The sequence below is a fragment of the Nannospalax galili genome, unplaced genomic scaffold (assembly GCF_000622305.1).
Source record: "Nannospalax galili isolate Female #2095 unplaced genomic scaffold, S.galili_v1.0 scaffold634, whole genome shotgun sequence".
Taxonomy (NCBI): Eukaryota; Metazoa; Chordata; class Mammalia; order Rodentia; family Spalacidae; genus Nannospalax; species Nannospalax galili.
In genome coordinates, this window is record NW_008336853.1 from 964,498 (window position 1) to 983,416 (window position 18,919).

Genomic DNA, 18,919 nt, shown 5'->3' on the forward strand with positions numbered 1-18,919 from the left:
AGTCACCCTAGGAAATGCCAAAGGCCCTGAGGAGGAGACTGCTCACTGCAGAGATGCCCAAAGGAACAGGGGCCTGGAAAGGGGTAGAGGCCAGCTTGCTCAGGCCAAGGCTCAGAATTATACCCTTGGGGCACTTACCAACTAATTCCTGGGGATCCCGCTTCTCTACTTCTGTATTATCCTGCAAGAGAGAAAGAAACACAAAGGTAAGTTTGGGCTCCTGAGCCAGAGATACTCTCTTCACTGAGACACCTTGGTTTTTAATGGAAGACGAAGAGGGGAGAGTATGGCCAGCACACTAACAGCAAGTAGCGCTTCAAGGGCTCCTGGGACCCCAGAGCCTTGGAATGCTTCTCCCTCATCACAGCAGCAGCCGGGAGCTCCGCAGCCCACACCAGTCTTTCTCCACAGCCTCCAAGAGAAAGCAACACTGATCCACACTGCCCCAGGATGACCTGTGCCCTGCTTTGGCTCTCCCTGGGGTGGGAAAGCTTATCTGAACAAACCACTAGGCACTGCTTCACAGGGAACCCCCTGTAACATCTAACTCCTGCTCTGGGGAGAATTTTCTTATTTTTATCTTATTGGTCTTTTTTTTTTTTTTTTTTTTTGAGACAGGGTCTCCCTGTAGCCCCAGCTGTCCTGGAACTCACTATGTAGACCAGGCTGGCCTTGAACTCAGAGATCCGCCTGCCTCTGCCACCACACCTGGCTTATTTTTATTTTAAACAAACAAACATACAAACAAACAGGGCAGACTTTACCATGAGGATTAAGGAGCGGTTCACAGAAGCCTTTGTGAGTGACTAAATGAAGCCTCGGAAAAGCTAAGCTCGTGGTGGCCTCTCTGGCTCTCATTGGCCCTTGCCCTCTTGATGTTGGCTCTGTATTTTCTCCAAAGAAAAGCTTTTCCCAAAACTTAATATACAGTTACTTCAACTGCTTTGCAGAAACCCAGGTGCAAAGGCTTCTTGTCAAAGTCTTATTTCACTGCTTCCTCTTCAAACCAAGGCAGGGAAAGTGACAGGTTAAGCCCTAGGTTACAAGCTTCTGGCACCACAGGGAGAAAGGCCTTCCCTGGCCTCTGTGGACACAGATGTAAAAAGACAAGAACACACTGGCTTTCCTGGAACTCAGTAAGATCAGAGATCTTAAGTACCAAATTAGGACGAATGATCAAAATGGCAAGAACTGAGTTCACAGAAGGGCGTCAGATCTCATTTCCTTTCCCTCTTCTCAGTGAAGATTAGACAGTAGCAACTGCCACAAGATCTTCTTGTGAAAACAGCTGCCAAGCTAGACTTCCCTGTACCAAGTCATGCTCCAAGTCAGCCTCGGGAGGGAAGGTATATGGAGGGTTTCAAAATTCCCTCCCAAGCTATGTATGGCTCTGTGCCAGAACCAGACACCCTTCCCCAAAAAAAAGTCCTTCCTGATTCTCAGACAGGCCCAAACTCCCCTTTTCTGAACACTGCAGCTATTCATTCAAACTGCAAGGGTACAATGTTGAAGCCAGGCTGCTTAGCAACATGTCCCTTCCAGGCACTCACCCTTGCCAATCAGGTAGGCAAAGAAGAGGCTCAGACTGGTCTGGAGTAGAGAACGGGAGGCGGGCCTGGAGGACTGCCACATCAAGTTCTGGTTGAAGTCATAAATCAACTGCTCTACAGACAGTGCCAGTCTCTCAGGGGACAATTCCTTTCTCCTCTGGAGAAATCAATGTTAAGGAGCATTCCTGTAACTAGTGTGGGACTGTAGAACTTTCTTATAGTTTTCCTACTGGAGACAGGTTTCTGGATGCTAATTGTGGGAAAACGTCAGCTGGGTACATCCTACCTCCCCCCAGCCACTTGGCTGGTCATATAAGGGACTGGTCTGTGAACTCTAAGGGACCCAAACTCTCTCTTTCTCAAGCCCAGTTCCTATTAACCCTCTTTTATGGGTAGAAATAGAGAACTGTGAGGGTAGGCCTGATAGTCACTGAATTCTACTCTGGGGTCTACCTCAGATGACAGAAAGTTGGTCACCAGACATGTCACATCCCTTTAAAGGGAAAAAAATATTTGTCCTTTTAGGGGCTCCCCAGGTAGAGTAAGGTCAGGAGCTTCCCCGAGCCTTTTAATAGCTTTTATGACCCTGTTGATGCAGGGCTCAGGGTGTATTTGGTAGAGTGTGTATTTTGGGGCTGGCTGGCCTAGCTGAGGTTATTCAGTCCTGTCTCTGTAAGAACATGATATGGTGAGCCAGGTGTGGTGGTGCACCGCCTTTAATCCCAGCACTTGGGAGGCAGAGGCCAGCCTGGTCTACACAGCAAGTTCCAGGCCTGTTGGGGCTACATGGAGACCCTGCCTCAAAAAGACCAAAAATAAATAAATAAATAAATAAAATCACAGGCAGGAAGCATACTTCTGCTTTTCTTTTATTTAAGCATTTACTATTTTTATTTTACGTGTATGCATGTATTGCCTACATGTAGGTAAGTGCACCTGTGTCATGCAATGCCCTCGGAGGACAGAAGAGGCTGTCAGATCCCCTGGAACTGGAGCTGGAGTTACATACAATTGTTAGCTGCCATGTGGGTGCTGGGATTCAAACCTGGGTCTTCTCCAAGAACCACCAGTATTCTTAACTGCTGGGCCATCTCTCCAGCCCCTCCCCCCACTTTTCTTTTAATCTCTACTCAGTTTAAAAAAAAATGAAAAGGATAAACTGCAGCTGATTTCAATTTGTCAACCATTTTGGCCTTTGCTTCTCTACCCTGTTAATAGAGAAAAGGGTGGGAATGCTCCCAGAGTATCCTGAGCTAAGGTACGGGACCCTTCCTCAATTCAAACTCCTCCATATCAAAATCTCAGGCCCATTCAACTTACCACAGTGGAACTTAGCTCTACAGGCCTGTCAACTTTTGATGCCTCTGAGTTAAGTGCTGATCAGCAGACCATGGACTCAACTTCAAACGACAGAATAGTCTCCTGTCCTAAAAGGATCCCATAAGCCAAATGTATAAATAAGCCTGCACAGCCCCGAAGCCATACAGAGCAGTGTTCTTTAGGAAGGGGCCAAGATTGTGTACTAGTCCCTTAGGAAGATGAGAAAAATCCAACAGTCAGAATCATGATTTGGAAGGTAGTTCTGCTGAGACCAATAAGCGGAGTGTGAGCCTGGTAAACCCCAGGGGTCTGTGCCACTACACTGAGCTGCCCCAAAGACACCTCAAGTTCTTTTGGTTCCTAAGGTACACACTCTGGCAAAGCAGCCTCATTTGGAAACTTCCCTGGAGTGTGCAAGTGCAGAGTGCAGAGCTACAGCTTTACTTGTTCTTCCATGGAGACAGATCCAGACTTCAGGAGCACAGGGAAGCTCAGGGGGGAGGGAGGACACTGAAGATGGGTTTAAACACCCCAAAGAATCTTTTCAGGGACGTACAGTTCCATGGTACGGCACTTGCCTAGTATGCACAAGATCCTGAGTTTGAGCTACAGCACTGCAAACGAATAAACATATGCCCCTCCCCCAATGGCTCCAAAGTCAGAGATGCTTTTCAGAACCATTTATAGTCAATTATGCACCGATGTTAAGTTTAATGTAATGAAAGTGGCAACTCTTTTGGCATAGAATAATGACCTTAGGAGCCTTGACCACCAGTGACAGGGTGGGCAGAACTAGGAGAGGCTGTGTATCACACAAAAAACAAAAATCAAGGGGCTGGAGAGATGGTTCAGTGGTTAAGAGCACTGGCTGCCCTTACAGAGGACCCGAGTTCGTTTCTAGCACCTACATGGTAGCTTACAACTAGCTATAACTCCAGCTTTAGGAGATCCAACACCCTGTTTTGGCCTCTCTGGGCATTGCATGCATGTAGTGCGTATACATTTATGTAAGTAAAACACTTATACACATAAAATTAAGAAGAAAAAAAAAACTTAAAAAAAAGATGGGAAGAGGAAAAAATAAAACCCACACAAAGGTCCAGAGAGACAGCCTCCTACCTATCTTGCCAGATACTAGGAATTCTGTATGGACTGAACCCAACATCCATGAGAGAGAGCTAAGCTGAAGCTAGCAATAGCATCAGAAAACACGTGTAGTGAAATACTGTTAATAACAGTTATGGAAATGTAAGACAGGTTCACATCATAAAACTAATAGGCTAAGAAGTGGGTGCCTCCAAACCTGCTCTAGGAAGGAGACTGATGATCTCTTAGAGAGACCAGAAGGGGCACCATGAGGAAACAAAGAACAAGAAGAAACCATGGTTCCGCTTTCCTTTCCCTAAAGCAAGGTTTCCAAATGCCCAAGGGACACCTGTCTGGACTTGTACAGATCCTTCCCTCTGACTTCCAGTTAGTCAAAGTAATTAACTTAAACTGCAGACGCTTGTTTGCAGCAGCCAGTAGGCCTGGAACCCACAGCCTAGACAAGCCAGCCCTGAGACTGAGGGCCTCACCTCTAGGAGGGAAATGAAAATAGCATCACTTGAGGAAAGGAGAGGAGCTCTGAGGTCAATCTCTTCAGTCCCCTTGTTCAAATCCAATTAAGACACAAGGAAAACAGCAGGTAAAATCTAAACCCATAGCTTCCCAATGGAAGCCAAGCAGAAGGTAAGGAGGGATGGAAGAATGACTAGGGCTCACATGCTGAACTTGTCAACAAAATCAAACTTTAATCAGGCATGAGGGCACAGGCTTGTAGTCTCAGCACACAAGAGGCTGAAGTAGATCTCGCAGGTGGATCTCAAATTCTAGGTTAGCCCAGGCTATGTATCAACACCCTGGCACAGGCTTACAATCCCAGCACACAGGAGGCTGAGGCAGGTGGATCTCAAATTCTAGGTTAGCCCAGGTTATGTATCAACACCCTCAGAAAACAAAACAGAGCCAGGTGGAGTTTGAGGACAGGTAGGCAGGGTTACATAGTGAAACCCAATCTGAGAGAGAGGGAGAGAGGGAGAGGGAGAGAGGGACAGAGAGAGAGGGAGAGAGGGAGTGACTGAGGCAAGGACTCATCTCCTGTTTACACTCTGTCTTTCTCCCTAGCCTTTGCCTGAGACTAAACAGCTACAACAGGAAGTGCCGAGTAGCCTGAGGACAGTGCTGTGAACCTGCCAATTTGTTTTTTTCAGCAATTATGAGAGACGTAAGAAATGCACCAGCTACACTGTAGGTCAGTGGCAGGAGACTTGTTGTCCATAGAATGTGGCTCCCATGCAGAGGATACAAGAACTATGCCACCAGTGGAGTCGACTGGAGCAGAGGAAGGAGATACAAATGATACGGACCCACAGAACTGGAGGAGCTGTCATCTGAGCTGAGAGGATTTACTCATCAAAGTAACAGGTCTTGATGGAGAGAATGGAGGTTTTACAGCCAACCTTCCTCAGCCCGTCTTGGAGCAAGTCCCATAAGACATGCACAAGCTCCACTGACAGTCTTGTCATAGCACGGACATCCTCTGACATCTGGATTCTGTCAGTCAATAAGCCATGGTTTCTTCTCAGCTTTGGGAACAGTAGGCACAGAGAAAGCACCCTCAACAGAGCACAGTAAGGGGAAGGGCAAGCACACAACAGATTGGGTGTTCCCAGGTGGACAATGTCATCTGGTAGCTGGGAAGGCAGACTGGTAAAGCAGTACCAATTAACTTCATGCTCTCTCAGCCCTATAACAGTCTATGTAGTTACAAAGTCCTAAATGCTACCTTACTTAATGAGCAGAGTTTACTTAAGAAATGAATCTGCCAGGCGTGGTAGTGCACGCCTTTAATCCCAGCACTCAGGAGGCAGAGGCAGGCGGATCTCTGTGAGTTCAAGGCCAGCCTGGTCTACATAGTGAGTTCCAGGACAGCTGGGGCTACAGGGAGACCCTGTCTCAAAAAGACCAAAAAAAAGAATCCTTGGGGCTGGAGAGATGGCTCAGCAGTTAAGAACACTGGTTGTTCTTGCAGAAGACCCAGGTTCAAATCCCAGCACTGGCATGGCAGCTAACAACTGTCCGTAACTCCAGTTCAGGGGATCCCACAGCCTCTTCAGTCTTCCTCGGGCATCACACAACATGGGTGCATTTACCTACATGCAGGCAATACACACATACACATAAAATAAAAATAAATTAAAAAAAAAAAAGAAATGAATCCTTACAGTCAGGCATGGCAGCTATAATCCCAGCACCCAAGAGGCTGAGGTAAGAGACTGCTTTGAGTTCAAGACTAATGTGGACTAGTCAAACCAAACCAAGATCCCCTCCCCTAAAAAACCCTTTCCCTAAAGAATCTTCACTATGGCCCACAGCCCCCACCCCTTGTTTTAGCCTTCTCCCTCCCTTTCTACAGCTCTCTGCCCTCCCTTATCTAGAAAGTAAGCGCTACGCAAATCCCAGACCTCAGCCTGATAGTTTCCTCTCCCCTTCCTTCCTGGCCAGTGAGGACATCTGTATTCTGTATACTCAAACTGTCTAGCCTACAGCAGGTGTTCGCAGATCCATATGCAGCACAGACACTCTCCACTGTTTTTTTTTTAGTGCAGTGCAAGGTTTCCTGGCTACCCTCAGATGCCATGTAGTAAACCCTGGCTCCAAACCTGCTCAACTCAATTCACTGTGAATTCACTGAAAACACCAGAAAGAGGCAGAAGAGCAGTAAACAAAGGAGCTAGACTGGCAATAATGGCTGACAGGAGGCTGGTAGGAGGGAGAGGTACCAAAGCTGAATTAAAAAAATTTTTAAGGCCAGGCGTGGTGGTACACATCTGTAGTCCCAGCACTCGGGAGGCAGAGGCAGGCGGATCTCTGTGAGTTCAAGGTCAGCCTGGTCTACATAGCGAGTTCCAGGTCAGCTGGGGCTACAGGGAGAATCTTTCTCAAAAAGACCAAAAAAAAAAAAAAAATTTTTTTTTAAAACTCAAATTTGTGTCTTTTCCCCCTGCATCCTCCTTCTTCCTGTCTGAGACAGGGTCTTGCTTATATAGCCCAGAACTTCAGAACCTGCAGAGCCTCCTGCCTTGTCCCTCAGGAGTGTTGGAATTACAGGTTTGCACCACTATACCCAATCCTGCAGCCTCTTTCTTACCACTGGGTCTAATGCTCCTAAATCCGGGGGTGGGGGTGGGGGACACGACACAATTAAGCTGGCTGTGGTTCTTGCCAGTAGTCCCAGCTACTCTAGGAGGCTGACCACTTAAGCCCAGGACCACGTAAGACCAGACTGAGTAACAGCAAAATCCTGCCTTGAAGCAAAGAACAAATCTACAAAACAATAAAGGACAATTACTGGTTAGCTCATTTACTTATTCCATAAATAATTTATTTAACATTCATTATATCACAGGTCATACACTGAAGATAAAATAAGAAAATTTAATCCAAGGGAAAAATTTTAGGTTATGTTAAGCCCTTCAATTTAATGAGCTCTTTTAATTTTCACAACAGCCCAGGAAGGCGTGTTCTGAACCATGAGACTATATGCAGCTTCAGACTGGTATACTATCCCCAGGAAGCCCTCTTGGGTGCATCAAGATGACAGCCAAAACAACGTTTTCTGTAATCACAGTACTTGGAAGGTGCACACAGGAGGACCATAAGTTTGAGGCCAACCTGGGCTGTTCGAGACCTTGTCTCAACCCTTCTCCTGTCTAAAACAACTAAACCAAAAGCCCTGTGCCCCAAATAAGGATTTATGAGATGGATGCGAGTCACCAAGAAATCAGCAATTCTGGATTCTGTCAAAATTCCTCTGAACTCCAGAAGAAAAAGATGCTGATGATGGTTTGACAGAGTCATGGTTGGAGGATACAGTGGACAACTCTGTGGCTCAGTGTAGTCCCAGAACCCAATGCTCTCTGGGAACAGGCCTCTGTGATCCAGATCCTGACCCTACAGCACAGTGCTCTGGAGAAAAACTACCACGAGTACATTTCCTTCAGTTGCATCCTGTGGGCCAGGACTGGGCCCCTCCACAGGCACACTGCCCATACAGGGATGGAAACACTGCACTTATCAGAAAAATGGGCGGAAGTTGGTGGGGCCACAATGGATGCACTAGAGTTGCCTTCATTCCCAGACGGCTCACAGACAGGAAGGTTCAGCTCACCGACCAGAGCCAGAGAGGTTTCTACAGGAAGGGTTAAATAGGAGCCTGCCAAAACAAATTAAGACAGCTCCAGCTTGGCCTTGTAGCCTGAAGAAAAGGTGGGGGGGGGGGAAGGAAATGCCTTATTTTTCTACTGAAAAAAATCTGATTAAAATAAAGCTGGTGTGGCTCAGCATGGTACTGTATATTTTGCCACATAAAACATGTTGAAACGAGCCAGACTTGAATGTGAACACAAAAGTCTGGCCAAGAGCCATTTCCAAAGAGGAGAGTTTTGTTATGCGACTATTCTAAGCATCATCTACCCTCGACTGAAGGTGATGCAGGATCATTTCTTGAGAGTTGTCAGGATGATCAGAGAAGCCCATTTGTTCCTCTTTCTCAGCTCTGGAGTGTCAGGGCTGGTCTGTGTCTGGGTTCAGAGGCTATGTTACACCAAAGATCCAAATCAAGCCCTTGGAGGTGGAGCTGGGCTACACTTCTTTTCCTTCAAGGCTGTAAGAACAGGGCCCTAGGCTTTAAGCTAGTAGGGGCGCATCTGGGGATGGGGGCAACTAGAGCTAGAAAAGGGCTAAGACAGTAACTCTCTGAGGCTGTGACAGCTCTATGTGGCCACAGAGTCACAAAAGCATTCTCCTGTCCTGAGTAAGCACCAGCTGAGGTATCAGATTAAAATGAAACAAATATACCAGAGAGAGCCAGAGGACAAGAGGGAAAACACAAACTGCTCACCAACTACATACTGGCAGGGAGGGGAATCCATTACTGTGGACCCAGAAGGAATCCCAGTTATCTTAAGGCATGGTTGGGGAAAAATTTACCTAACTCAAAAGTTTAGACTGAAAATTAGCAAAATCCTTACAAATTCAGAAATCACATGGCCAGCCACATTTCAAGGGACATGGGTTATAAAACAAGAGAAGGAAGGTAGAAAGTGCTCGATCCCTAAAGACAGGCAGTTTTCCGAATCATATAATTTCAAAAAGATGAGTCCCAGCTGGAGAAGGAGAGGCCCGGCCACACCTCAATTAGCAATCCAAGGCATCTGGCCCTGAAGGGAAGAAGGTATGTTGGGGCTTGCATGGCTGATGGCGGGCAGACAGGGGGGCAGATGGGCTGCTTCCTGGCTGCAGAACCAGAGGAGAGGGGTGGGGCTTCTGGGAGTCTCAGATACCAGAATACCAGGATACCAGGAGCAAGCATAGTCAAGACAGTCCCTCTGGCAGTGTGGTAAAGCTAAAACAAGAGGCAGAGACAGAATAATGGCTGTTTGCCCCCTTTGCATGAAACCACAACCCCAACAATCATCGTGCCTCTACAGACTGGGTTCAGCTTCACATCTGGCCAGGTCTTCTTTGGAGGGTCAGGACAAAGCAAGCATCTGACCTGGATACTCTGGGTGACAGGATAATGACTTCCACAGCTTGCCCCTGTCCTTTCTTGCTGTTCGATCTGGTCCCTACCCAGGCAGACCCCTAGGCTTCAGCCTGGGGAGATTTCTCCCCAGCGTGTCCACTCTACAAGCTTCTGGAGATCCCAGGTCTCCCACTTTTGGGAAGAGAGGCCTAGTGTTGCTAAGGACAGAGTTAACGGTCACTCATCATGCTGAGGTCAGAGGTGCAGATACCAGGTAGGCTTGGATAGTCTCAATAGTCCAAAAGTCACACTATATTTTCTTATGAGAATGGGTAACTCAAACCCATTCTTCAGTAATAGAGGGCCATTTCCTTCTCTGGTCCTAGGTGAGTTTCTCTCATCAGCACTCAAAGGATCATAGGGTATAGGTCACAGAACACAGCGCCAGTGGGACAATAATACCCAAGGCGGAGGCACCAAGCACACATTCCCTTTCAGTTTTCTTCCCACACTTTAAATATCAAGTTCACTACAAGTTCACGTTTATTATCTGTCTCACAGTAACCCTATGAAGCAGACAATATTAACTCCATCGTGAACCAAGGGAGAGGACAAGGAAGAAGCTTGCCTAGTAAATGGCAATGTCGAACTTCAAGCCTAAGCATTTGGACTCCAACTAATATGGCTTCCCAACTTCTCATCTCCTCTCTGGAAAACAAAAAGCTACAAACAGTATCAGTTTTGGTGAAGCTGCTAGTTAAATCACTGACTGGATAAGCTAACATCAAAGAGCGAACAGAAAGGGCCAGCAAGATGGCTGTGGGTAAAGGTTACTGCCACCAAGCCTGATGACCTAAGTTTGATCCCCAGGATCCACATGGTGGAAGCAGAGAAATGACTCTTGCAAGTTGTCCTCTGATCACACATGAGTGTGGCACCTGTGTGGTGTCCCCCCAACATAAAAATGCAATAAAAGTTAAAACAAGAGCAAACAGGAAAAGTTGTCTATAGGAATGATACTCGGCCAAGCAGTAGAGTGGAGGAGGGATAAACCTCAGCTTAAGGGGAAGATGGCCAGATTTCTTATCTTCCAGCTATGGGGATAAGGAGAAACCACCCCAGAGACTACAGTGCTTCAGTGAGTAATGTCTGAGTGGACTTAAACAGAAGGGCTGGTCCTGAAGATTCAATCAACAAACAGTAGTGTCCTTAGCCTAGAGATTTCCTGAGGACTCATGGAAGAAAAGCCACCAGAACCTGAAGCCTACTTAAGTTCTCAGTTTGTGGGCAAACAACCATGTAGGCCTCAATGAGAGGTGGTGCCTAAAAAGATGTTATTTCTTCTGATCTGTGTAAGGAATGTGGCAGGCTTCCTGTCTTGAGAACCTCACTGACAGAGAAACTGTACAAACAGCATGTTACTCAATGACAACTCTAAAAACACTCAGATTTGGCTAGTGTACCACACTAACTCAGGATCTAATACACATGGCTGAGGGACATGAGTACCAGGGAAGCAGTGTGTGAAGTATGGCTCATGTTGGTGTCACTGCTAGAACCAAAGGTGGTGGGTCTTAACAGTGATTTCATTCTCCTTTCTTCTTTTGAAGATGGTCTCACAATGTAGCCCAACTGGCCTGGAACTCATTATCTACTCCAAGCCGGTCTCTTATTTATGGAAATCCTCCTGAGTATTGGGATTACAGGCATGAGTCATCATGACCAACTACCACACAATTCTTTAAGTGCTTGGTTTTAAATTTTCATTTGTGCCGTACTAACACTACACCAGCAGCAATACTGAAGATAAAAACTAAGTTAGTTTTGAGATGTACATACTATGATAAGCAAACGGAGAAAGACAGGATGACAATGGTTGTACTGTTACTGTCATGGGATTAGGTGACCTTTCTTTTACCAAATATGCAATCCTGGGCTGAGGAGATGGCTCAGTGGGTAAGAATGCTGTCTATGAAAGAAAGAAAGAAGATATAACTTGATAGTAAAAATAAGCAATATAAAAACAAAACTTTGAGAAAATCCACCAAATAAACCAGTCGTATAAGAAAAGGTCCAAATTTAAAGTCTAAGAGGTAAATTTTTCTCTCCTGTAAAAAGCAATTCTTAGTTCTCAAGAGTCGTCTAAAAGCACAGCAACAAAGGCACACAAATGGCTTGTTTCAATGGTGCAAACAGACCCATGGTCATCTTTCAATACCATCTGTCCATGAAAAGCCGTCATCTTCTTTTCAGACTTCTAAGTTCTGAATTGTGTAGTAAGCACACCCAGAGCCCAATCAGGAAAACCTTTTGTTCTGCAGAAACCCTGCAAAAGCTAGCACATGCTAGCTCTCTACTGACGTGGTCAATAAAAAAGAACTAGGAGGCTGGAGAGATGGGTTAGTGGTTAAGAGCACTGACTGCACTTGCAGAGGACCCAGGTTTGATTTCCACCACCCATAAGGCAGCTAACCACGGTCCATAACTCCAGTTCCAGGAGTTCTCTTCTAACTTCTGTGGGCACTTCACAACATGGGTACACTTACATACACACAGGCAATACACTCATATATGTAAAACAAATAAAATATTTAAAAAATAAAAATAAAAGAACTTAGATTTTGGCCTCTAGTGCTGCACACATGTAACTGCTGGTGGCTCCTGAAAATTCTTCCAAAGGTTTGTGGTTAATAATAAATTTCTGAGAAATAAGCTCCTTAGGTAGTTTTCACATTCTAGATCTTTGATTCTGATACATCAAAAAAAAAAAATCATAAGGAACAGGAGAGATGGCTCAGTGGTTAAGTATGTACTGTTCTTACAAAGGATCTGAGTTGGTTCCCAGCACCCACAGCAGGCAGCTCACAACTGCCTGTAACTCCAGATCCAGGGAATCCAACACCCTGTTCTGGTCTCCATGGGGGCTGCACTCATGTGCATATAACCCAGAGCACTGACTTCCCAGAGCACTGATTCCCAACCACCATTTGTAGTTCCAGCGCCAGGGGATCTGACCTCCGAGGGCATTGCACGACACAGGGGTATTTATACACATGCAGGCAATATGCTCATACACATAAAATAAAAAAAGATCAGCTAGGTGTGGTGGTGCATGCCTTTAATCCCAGCACTTGGGAGGCAGAGGCAGGAGGATATCTGTGAGTTCAAGGCCGGCCTGGTCTACACAGTGAGTTCCAGGCCAGCTGGGGCTACTGGAAGACCCTGTCTCAAAAAAAAAGAGACAAAAAAAAAAAATTAGTCTGGATCTGATCGATTCCCGAAACGAGGAGCTGGGCGTGGTGGTACATACCTTTAATCCCAGCACTGGGGAGGCAGAGGCAGGCAGATCTCTGTGAGATTGAGGCCAGCCTGGTCTACATAGCAAGTTCAAGGCCAGCTGGGGCTAGAAAGAGACCATATCTCAAATAAATAAATAAAAATTAAAAAAAAAGATCAATAATAATAGTAATGACTTAGAAAGGATGAAGGAATTATCAAGTTAAGTCTATGTAACACAAATCCTTCATCCACACAATAACACTTGATGACTAAGAACCTGGACCATCTTCAGTGTGGAGGCAGACAGCCATTCACATGAGGACTTAGATTACCCTCATCCTCAACTCAAAGAATTATCTACTGCTGTAGTTCTCAAACTGCGCACCAAAACATCTGCGTACTACAGCAAACATACAAAAGTACCACAGGCTATTTAAAGCTTTCACAGGAAACATTTGCCATCTATTAAATACCCCATAAATGTGTTTTTTCCCAGGTAGCGACTGAATTGTAACAACAGTAATACTTAATGCCTACCGCTAATTACTTAAGACATTTCCTTGCCCTAGAAGCTCTGTGAAAAAACTACTGAGGCACAAGGTGGTGAGCTAACACATGGCAACTTCTGGCCTGTAAGAGACCGTCGTCCTGTACCACGAGACACAGCTAAGCGAAAAGGCTATTACCCTAAATGCATTTTATTCTGGAAGAAGCACTTTCACACACATTCTCTCACACTGTTGTCATAACTATCCTGTAAAGTGTATATCATGGACCTGATTAGCTGAGTGAAATGCCAAGGCTCTACAGTGGGAGGGAAGCCATGTTGGGGTGCCACCCAAGTCTTCTGGCTACACGGCCACCATCTTCCCTTGAAGTTACAAACTCTGCATTTCATCTTTACTTTGGGGTTCTAAGAATCTTTGGAGTTTTGTTTATTTTGAGACAGACCAGGTTGGTTTAGAATTTGCTATATAGCCCAATCTGGCCTCAAATTTGTGAGCCACCAGACTCAGTTTCCTGAGTAAGTCACCATGCCCAGCTTAGGCTCTAAGAATCTTAAGAATGTTTTCTTTTGATTTAACTGGGATCATACACACCTTTTCAAAAAATGCCAGAACAATTTTCCCCTACCCAGTGTCAGCTGCGTGACCAACAGTATTTTGTTTTTACAGATGCTGGCTCCCTGTGCCAGGATTCTTTTCAGAACACAGCCTGGACCAAAGACCTCAGGGAGCTAGTAATCTCAGTCTTTCCCAGCCAGCTGGCACAGGCTGCTCCATCTTTCTTGTTCCAGGTCATCTATCCCTGTGTTTGTTTTCAAAGGAAGGGTGTGTCAGGGACAGTAAATGGAAATACCTCTATCCACAGGAACTGTAGGAGTGGAGAAAAAAATAAACAAAGGAAAATGTTCCAGGGCAATGGAGGCAAAATATGGACAGAGGAGAGGGTACCCAAGGATGCTCATGTGCCAAGGGTAAATAGATGGAGGAAACACTCAGCCACCTGGTGCCCCTTCCCTGAAGTGAAGTGCTGCCAGGACTGCCATAGCTGTCTTTTCTTGAACAGCAGTGCCACCTTCTGTTGAATAACCAAAGCTTACTGAGGAGGTGGGACCAGAAACCAGGAGGGAACAAAGGAACAGAAGTGCCCGGGTAATTCAGCACCCTGTGGAACTCAGCATCCTGTGGAACTCAGAGTTACCTCCCCTCTGACCTGCTCTTTTCTGGTTTGTGACAAACCCAGAACCAGCAAAGCACAGTCCCTGCTATCCCAGACTGACCAAAGGCTCCCTGCATGGGGGCTGGGGGCTGAGTGTGGGTCTGGGGTTACCATTTCTCTCTCTTCAAAAAAAATATTTATTTTTACATGTATGGGTGTTTTGCCTGCACATATATAAGTGCACTTGTGTATGCAATGCCTGCAGAATCCAGAAGAGGGCATTGGATCCCCTGGAACTGGAGCTATAGATGCTTGTTAGCCATGATGTCAGTGCTGGGAACTAAACTTGGGTCCTCTTCAAGAGCAGCCAGTGCTCTTAACCACTGAGTTACCATCTCTTATCAAACTCCTAACTGGGGGACTGCGCTCACGAGTAACCCTAAACTTCAGAATGATAAGAATGACGTCAATTTTAGCTGGGTATGATGACATGTAACTGCAATCCCAGCACTCCAGAGGTTTGAGGCAGGAGGGTGGACTGATTGAGGTTAGCTTGTGCTATGTAACAAGATCCTGTCTCACAAAACCAAATAACAGGGCTAAGGAAATGAATCAGAGGGTGAAGAAGCTGTACAAGCCTGATGATTTGAGTCTGATCCTAACCCACGGAGAGAAGCAAGTCCAAAGTTGCACACGGCACTGCAGCCCATCATACATGCATATAGCAATAAACTTTAAATTTTTTTAAATGAACAAAAAAATGCAATTTCTAAAATTTAAAAAAAAAGTCTGCCACTAATAACATTAAGAAAATACTCTACTCTGTTTATGTATCTACCATAATCAAATCCTTTCCCAAGAGGTCCTTAAAAGAACTCTTTGGCACTTTGGTCTAACCTCAACCCAACCCACAAACTGAGTATTTATGACAAATAGTTTTTCTTTTTTAAACTTTTGAGACAGGGTCTCACTATATAGCCTTGGCTGGCCTGAACTTACTATATAGACCACACTGGCCTCAAACTCACCAAGATCCACCTGCCTCTACCCCACAAGTGCTGAAACTAAAGGCATGTGCCACAACGCATGGCCGACACTATGTAGACCAGGATGGCCTTAAACTCACAGAGCTCTACCTGTCTCTTCCTCCCCAGTGCAAGTGCTGGGATTAAAGGCATGCGCCTTTAATAATAGACTTTTGTAAAACAATAACAGCAGTAATCACACAACCATTTAATATCACTGACCTAGGTATTCTATTTTAGAACAGAGTTCTCAAAGTTGGTCTGTAGGTCAGGTATGATGCTACTCGCCTGCATATCCAACACTCCAGAGACAAAGGCTGGAGGATCACCCTATGTTTGACGCTAGCCTGGTTTATAGAGGTCCCAGTCAGCCAAGGCTACACAGTGAGGTCCTATCTGAATAAACAAATGAAGTGGGCCTGTAGATTCCTGGGGGATCTGCAGAAGCCAGACTATTTTCCTAAGAGGTCACTGCTTTCAATGTAAGTTCAGCTTACAAAAAAAGTCAATTTCTGTTTAGAACCTCCTTCATAAAGCAGTAAAAAATGATTCATTTTATTGATTCTTAACTAACCTATTCACCATGTGTGATGACAGGAGGGTACGCACACTTCTGAGACATATCAAAGATGGTGGCTGCAAGGCAAAGTATGTATTATGTGGCTACTTAAGTTCCAAGTTGAAATAGCTATTTTCTTCATTAGAACACCACTTTTTGAGACAGGGTCTCCCTGTAGCCCCAGCTGGCCTGGAACTCACTATGTAGACCAGACTGGTCTTGAACTTACAGAGATTCGCCTTCCTCTGCCTCCCAAGTGCTGAGATTAAAGGCATGTGCCACCACACTGGCTGTGGCCAGTGCTCTTAACCACTGAGTCATCTCTCTAGTCCCTCTATTTTAAACTTTCAACAGTTTTCTGATACTTGTCAACAAGATGAGATCAGTAATGTCATTAACAAATGCAACTTTGAGGTTATTATAGAACGAAATGTGTCAACATTTGAGAGATCTTCATAGTTCAATAAATAAACATTTTTCAAAATACTTGTGTATTTTGGGGCTGGAGAGATGGCTCAGCGGTTAAGAACACTGGTTGTTCTTGCAGAAGACCCGGGTTTGAATCCCAGCCCCCACATAGCAGCTAACAACTGTCCTAACTCCAGTTCCAGGGGATCCAGCAGCCTCTTCTGTGCTCTGTGGGCACTGCACGACACGGGTGCACTCACCTACATGCAGGCATAACACTCATAAAATAAAAATAAAAAAAAAACAAACAAAAAAATTGTGTATTTTGAAAAACCCATTGAGAGATTTAGACAGATCTGTGGCTGGGCATGATGGCTAGCACTTGAGATGTAGATAAGGAGGATTGCTTTGAATTTGAGGCCAGCCTGGGCTATAGTATGAAATACAAACGCAAAAACCAAACCAAACCAAACCAAAGATTTTAGTGCAAAAAGTTTAGTGATGATTTCACATTCCATGTTGCAACTAAGCACTAGGAAACTACCACTTGAGTTTGTGTTTGTGGTTGTATGCGTGTGTTCACATGGTTTCGTTTATGTGGAGGCTAGAGGGAGATACCCAGTGTCTTCCTACATGACTCTCCACCTATTTTTTGAGATAATGTCTCTCACTGAACCTGAAGCTCATCAACTAACTAGACAGCCTGGGCAACGAGCTTCAGGGATCTGCCCGTCTCCATCTGCCCCAGGGCTGGGGTCACAGTACACATGTGTACCACTACACCTGGTTTTTATGAGTGCTGAGGTCTCATGCTTGCATGGCAGGTACTTTACCAGCTAAGGCATCTCCCCAGCACCCCCACTAGTTAGGGTCTGATGAAGTATCAAGAAGAACATCCAGGCTGGCTTCCAACTTTTGATCCTTCTGCCTTAGCTTTCCGAGTTCTGGAATTACAGAATGTGTCACCACACTTGGCTTTACTTCTACTTTTCAGCTGCCTGTGTGAAATCAGATTTTCTTCAAACACTCTAAGACATACTGCAAAAAATGCAGTTCCAAGAATCCATATGTATTCTGTTAAGTGATAAATTAGAGACTTGTAAACAGCAAGTTAGTGCCATTCTTTGTACTCACAGATTTTTTTTAGAAACTTATTTTTTTCATGAAAATGTTATTTATGGTAATATACAATGGACTGAATTTTATTCTATCTATCTATCTATCTGTCTGTCTGTCTGTCTGTCTGTCTGTCCGTCCGTCCTCAGTCATCTATCTGGTCTTTTGAAGACAGGGCCTCCCATAGCCCCAGGTGTCCTGGAACTCACTATGTAGACCAGGCTGGCCTATATCTCACAGAGATCCATCTGCCTCTGCCTCCCGAGCACTGGGACTAAAGGCATGCACCACTATGTCTGGCTTCAGTCCTGATTTCTAAGAGATCAATAGATAAAATCATTTTGCTCATTTTGAGCAAAAGCTCTTTGAGAGCTATTTTCAGTTGTATCATGAAGCCAAAATGTTTTGAGAACAGCTATAGAAAAAGTTAAAGATGAGCCAGATGTGGTGACGCACACCTTTAATCCCAGCACTCAGGAGGCAGAGGCAGGCGGATCTCTGTGAGTTCAAGGCCAGCCTGGTCTACATAATGAGTTCCAGGACAGCTGTGGCTATAGGGAGACCCTGTCTCAAAAAAAAAAAAAAAAAAAAAAAAAAAAAAGGCTTGAAAAGGAGAGAGTGCCATCTAGTGGAAACAACAGCTGTGACAGCAACTCATTGGTTAAACCAATGACACCAGTAAAAAAGATCCACTGCCTGGGATTCTGCTAGATCTATTCAAATCAAGAGCTTACCATAACAACAAAATCTCTAAATATAAATTACAATAAAACTTCAATACATCAGAAAACTGATGCATCTAAGTACAGACACTACTTGGAAGATAGTTTGATGCTAAGCTGGTAGGCTACATGGTTACAAAGAACTAAAGTTATCAAGTAACTTTTAGGGCTGGATTCTGTGTTCTGATTTCTGAGTCATGCCAACAGAAATTATCTCATGACTTGACATTCAAATGACTGAATGGGGCAAAGCACAAGGCGAGAGAGCAAGTTTGTTTTTGCTTTGCTGTTTTTTTTGGGCCAGGGTCTCACTCTGCAGGCCAGGTTGGCCTCAAACTCACCACGTTTCTCAATTTAGCCTTCCAATCCCAAGTGCTAGGATCATAGGCATAAGTCAGCATGCCCATCCAAGGAGTAAACTAGATTGGAAGTTTTTTGTACCTTGATGTAGGTATGAGAAGGGGAGCTCAGCACAAAAATCACATTCACAATCTTCCTAAGTTGTCTCCGCCCCCCACCCCAAAGAAAATCTTTTTCTTCAAAGATTTTCTGTTGGTGGCCCAGTGTGGTGGTACACACCTTTAATCTCAGGAGGCAGAGGCAGGTGGATTTTTGTGAGATCCAGGCCATCCTAGTCTATATAGTGAGTTTCAGGCCAGTTGGAGCTATTGGGAGACCCTGTCTCAAAAACACCACCACCACCACCAACA

General features: G+C 45.1%; 1 protein-coding gene across 2 annotated transcripts in view; it reads right to left on the reverse strand.

Moving 5' to 3' along the window:
- Nucleotides 1–18,919, reverse strand: part of Sap30bp (SAP30 binding protein) — a 40,199-nt gene that overhangs the window by 13,482 nt on the left and 7,798 nt on the right. For both annotated transcript variants that reach the window (XM_008831388.2, XM_008831389.3), the window contains one exon: nucleotides 139–181. In XM_008831388.2, coding sequence (XP_008829610.1) covers nucleotides 139–181 — 43 coding nt within the window. The remainder of the gene's footprint in view (nucleotides 1–138; nucleotides 182–18,919) is intronic.